The sequence below is a fragment of the Olea europaea genome, unplaced genomic scaffold, assembly GCF_002742605.1.
Source record: "Olea europaea var. sylvestris unplaced genomic scaffold, O_europaea_v1 scaffold4456, whole genome shotgun sequence".
NCBI lineage: Eukaryota > Viridiplantae > Streptophyta > Magnoliopsida > Lamiales > Oleaceae > Olea > Olea europaea.
In genome coordinates, this window is record NW_019262762.1 from 8362 (window position 1) to 13298 (window position 4937).

Below are 4937 nucleotides of genomic sequence, written 5' to 3' on the forward strand. Positions count from 1 at the left end.
AAGCATATCTGTTAATAAACAAAAGAAAAGAAGAAGAAAATTTGAAATGTGTATCTTTGGAAACATTGCTCACTGCTACCATATGACCACCAGCAGTAACTTTGGGAAATTGACCAACAACATTGAAGTTGGACTCAACCAGGCACACATCCTATTTAACATGTATGATTTCCACAATTTATGGTGAAGAGACTTGTATAATTTAGTATGCATTCTATTTTCAACTCCGAAAATAAACACAATGGCAATGCCTACTTTAATTGAATCATGATGGTTAAACTAGTTTTTAACACTAATGATACAGAACTGGCAAATATAGAATTTTGGACACCAATATCCTCACTCTCTCAATTTCCCCTCCCTACTAGTCCAAATCTAAGTGTTTAACTATCTAGGGATGGCATTAAATGTTGAAATGATGGTGCCGGCCTCGGTACAATCGAAGCTGGAAATTAAATGCAGGCAGGTGAATCAGGAGTTTACCGCATTGAGTTTTGAGATGGAGCCCAAAGAGCACAGATGGCGCACAGGAGGGAGAAAGACAAGACTTGCCAGAAGGCAGGAATGATCCAAGCGTTCTGCCATTGCTCATTGTATACGTCATTTGACTTGAAATAAAGCTGCAAGAAACAAAGTCATGCAATGTTTTAAAACATGGAAATATTATGAAATACAAAATACACCATAGTTATCAATCCACCTTATCCCCGCTGATCAAGGATTGTTGCTTCCACAACGAAGTTTAAGGATGGCTACAAGGATTGGTACCTCCCCTGCCCCTCCCCACTCGGAAAAAATAAAATAAAAATAATAATTATATAAAAAAGATAGTTATTATTTTAAAATAACATTACTATTTTCATATACATTTGTCGTATTAGTTAACTCTTTCAAATCTGTCTTTAACCGATCAGTATAACCTGATTTGATAAAAAAACTAGGAAAATGACTGTCACTATAACTTAATTTTTCAACAGAATTCGTAAGAAATTCTGAATTTTAAAAGTATAAAATAATCTTATTTCGTGTGATCACTGGGGCTGTAAAATCCGATTACAAAGAATGTGGTTTCTCATCAATTTGTCAAGTGTAAGGGTAGTTTGTGAGGCAATTTATATGAACATTTTCCTGGTTCTAGTAGTTATGCCCTCTGTAGCACGATCACTCTAACTAGGATAGCGTGTCAGTGTCCGACACTCTTCGAACATTCTACAATAGTCATTTTTCTTTCTTACTATAACTATAATATATTTTTAACTCAGTTATTAGTAAATAACAAATAAGTAATCATATTTAAAAGATTTCAACAAGAAAAATCAATAATAAATATAAAACTAAATTTAAACTATATAAATGAAGAATTTTAAAAAATTTAATGAACGTGTCGACGACGTGTCATATCGATACATTTTTGAAAAATCACGAGTCGATGTATCCGACATATACCGTGTCGGACACGTGTGTCCGTATCGGTGCATTATAGATTATGCTTCTTGTTAGATTAAAAAAACCAGGTGTTAAAAACAAGTTGAAACAATAGGACAGATGATCAGCATCATTTCCTATAATACAAACATTACCTCATAGCAAATCCAGCCCACGGACACGATGACAGCAACAGCTAATGCATTTGTGAACTTTCTGTAAATATCTAGCTTGGCTATCATTCTTCTAGCCTGAAACGTTATGCAACGAACATGTCGGTTGAGTCAAAACTAATTCGTAATTCCACAAATCGGAAAACAGATGCCAGAGCATAAAAATTCCCATATGGCAAGGGGATAGGTGTGGTTGGGGAATAGAGGGTAAGAAGATGAGACAAATTTGAACACCTAGCAACATTAAGAAAAGGTAAAGAATAAGGAGTCGCTGTCTTATGAACCATGTTCTGATAGACTCCCACTGTCAGAACAAGATATGCAATCATAGTGGCCGAAAATTGCTTAATTATATTTTACTTTAGCAAGTCACCTATGTCTCTAAACTGATTAGGTAATCACCCTTGGAGAATCCAAGTCTATAAATAAAACAGAAACTGTAGACTAGTACTAGTATTATCCCAATTGACCATTCATTTGCGAATCAAAAAATAATCATTGTTGTTTAAGCTCCAACAAAATTTTGTTTCTATCCTCACCAGCTCATCTTTACAACAAAAACTCAAGTGTTATTCCTAATAAACTTGGGGCCGAATACATTATACGTTTTTTCACCACTCGATTAATTCAATGCTAAAGTTCTAAAAGTTCCAATTAATTTAAATATTTTGCAAACACGGCAGATATGCTAATTTTGGTTTTCCTCTCTCTTTTATCCAATTTTACCAATTTGTTTCATTGGGATCACACTACTCTTGCAAATAAAAGTTTCTTTCATTGTGCCATTAATTTAATTTAAATTGTTCCTTGTAGACATACATTCCCATTTCTTACTAAGCAATTCTGGTATGCAACCTGTCCATCTTAACTCCGAATTCTTGCTATGGTCATCCCTAGGATATTTTGTTCCCCAACGACCAAAAACTTGGTACCATGAAGCATAACTAGTCTAACAGAACTAACACTGCGACGTGTTATGTATTTTTGAATCATATAGAATTCCTATAACACTTCTCTATTTTGTCCAACCTGCTTTAATTTTATGCATTGAGGGTAACTTCATCCATAGCCTACCTCAAGAATGCAACAAGGACTTCAAAAGTAATACCCCTAACAACATAAGATGAAAATTACAAACATACTTTATCTTTGTGTTCCATTTTGTTTATAGTGGATCAATAAAAACCAAATAAAATGCCAATCTCAAGGAATTCCGGCTTTAATATGTTAAGCCAAAATAAGTACACATAAATGAAAAACAAAGTACCTGAAGCTTATTCAAGGTTGAAGAGAGGGAGGTGAATATCCAAAGAATGAAGAAAGCATCCAAAATAGCCACAGGAAGCACGAAAAACAGTCTAGCCTTTCCTGATAGATCACTTATGGCACCAACATTTTCGACCAGCTCAAGCACTTCAGATGCAACAAAAAAGGTTGCCCCAAGCATAAGAACTTTTGATGTTAGACCGCCTAATGTAGGTCTAACAACACCATAACCCATAGACACCATCAGGATGATCAGCCATGAAACAGTGCGTTTCATAGTTCCAAAGGTGACTGCCCATACAGTGATGCCAGTTGGTCTGACACCAGTTTCATTGAACTCAGCATAATCAAAATACCACAATGCCATCTCAAACATTCCCAATGTTATTACGAGTGTCACACAGTTTTGCAATGGAAGAACTTCTCGCCAGTATCTTGCATACTGTGAAAACCAGAAGATTCCCAGAACCACAAATCCAAGAGACATGAACCCATAGAAGTTCATAAGCGGTGCCATTCTTCCAGGTAGGTAACCAGTAGGATTTTTCCAGATAGTTTTCCCCTTGACAACGACCTCTTTGAGATTTGGATCGCAATGAATAAAATATAGATTGTACATCCCAGATTTTGTAATCTGTATTAATCTTGGTGGCAGAATAGTCTCCACCTTATCAACATCGAATGATACACCAAATACACGAGGCCAGCCCAGATTATTAGTAGATGGGCGGTGAATGATTTCTCCTTGTGTACAGACTCCAAGTTTTGCAAGATCTGCCGTGCAGCATACAGCTCTCTGACCTCCATAGGCTGATCCCCCAATAGCCTCTCTATCATCTACCTCAAATACAATTGCATGAATTGGCCCTGAGCTGAAATTTGAAAGCTCTTCAGGTCTTTGAAATATAATCTTTTCAAAGCTGGTTTGGAAAAAATTAATGGTCAGTTGTTGCCTTGGTGTTTTCAAGCAGAAGGGCTGTCATAATTTTAGAAAACTGAACAACTGAGAACAATAAATATTGAAATGCATGAATTCCAAATAGAAAACTAAAATATGTTTAAATTGTCTTAGACTATTTACTCACTCGGTATCAATTACTAGTCTAAGTTTCTATCTGGCATGGCAAATTCACAACGATATGTTAATTCAAGAGGAAATTATTATATTTCAAAATGTTGGCTATTCACCCCCGAGCTCCAACAAGGCTTGAATTACAGCATTGAAAAAAAAAATAAAAAAAAATTAAAAGTTTTACTCGGTTGTTCATATGACCTTAGTCCAATAGCCAACAATATCAAAAAGATATGAAAATGTTTTACCCTGTTATCCAGAAACACCACAACAGTGAAAGTTTAGGTGTTCTTCTCACCATAAAAGTGGACGTCTGGTTGTTCTAATAATTATTATTTACACTTTAAGCTCATTGAAGAAAGAACACATGAAATTTGCAATTTCCATCTTCCTGTCAAGATTTCACACGGAATTGATCTCGAAACTGTTTATATAAAGAGAAAAGCTTCAGCATATAAAGTAAATATCCTTCATTATCGTTCACGAGCTACCCTAGTTACTTTCATGATCTAATCACACACGCCAAAAATCTTTTTTAGACATTACCGACATCAATTTCTAAGTGAACTTACAGAGTAGATCTCCACAAAGCACACTAACTTCAGTAGAGTCACATCAAAATATTGGAAGTAATTAATCACACTATAAAACTAAAAAAATCAATAATATATTGATAAAAAAACGCAATTGGCTTCGGGCTGAAATTCAGGAAATTCACCGAATGAAAGAGTCAGGAAGTGAGGATTCATTGAGGTTGGGAATAGAAGAATAGAGTCCTTCGCTGCCACCATGAACTACTAAAGCATTTCCCTTGCTCAAGAATCTTTCTCCGGGGTACTCATGCACCGACGCTTCAATTCGGGCGCAAAGTAAAAACACTATCAGAGGTAGAAATGCAGTTATTGAGTTGAATCTCCTCAACATTGCTTGCTTCTGTGAGTGATTATTCACTTGCAAATCGCAATCAAGCGTGGATCTGGAGCTGATGGTGAATCAACAAC

At 35.6% G+C, this 4937-nt stretch overlaps 1 protein-coding gene across 2 annotated transcripts; it reads right to left on the bottom strand.

Moving 5' to 3' along the window:
* Positions 1-454: 454 nt before the first annotated feature.
* LOC111388005 (transmembrane protein 87A-like) lies at positions 455-4931 on the bottom strand. 2 transcript variants are annotated; one of them, XM_023012662.1, is made up of 4 exons: positions 4655-4931; positions 2866-3736; positions 1581-1676; positions 455-620 (listed from the first exon to the last, which is right to left on the bottom strand). In XM_023012662.1, the coding sequence occupies exons 1-4, from the start codon at positions 4858-4860 to the stop codon at positions 480-482; spliced, it is 1314 nt and encodes a 437-aa protein (XP_022868430.1). In that variant the 5' UTR covers positions 4861-4931; the 3' UTR covers positions 455-479. The 2 variants fall into 2 exon arrangements, with proteins under 2 accessions (XP_022868430.1, XP_022868429.1); XM_023012661.1 differs by having other exon boundaries at positions 456-620; positions 2866-3784.
* Between the last annotated feature and the right edge of the window lie 6 nt (positions 4932-4937).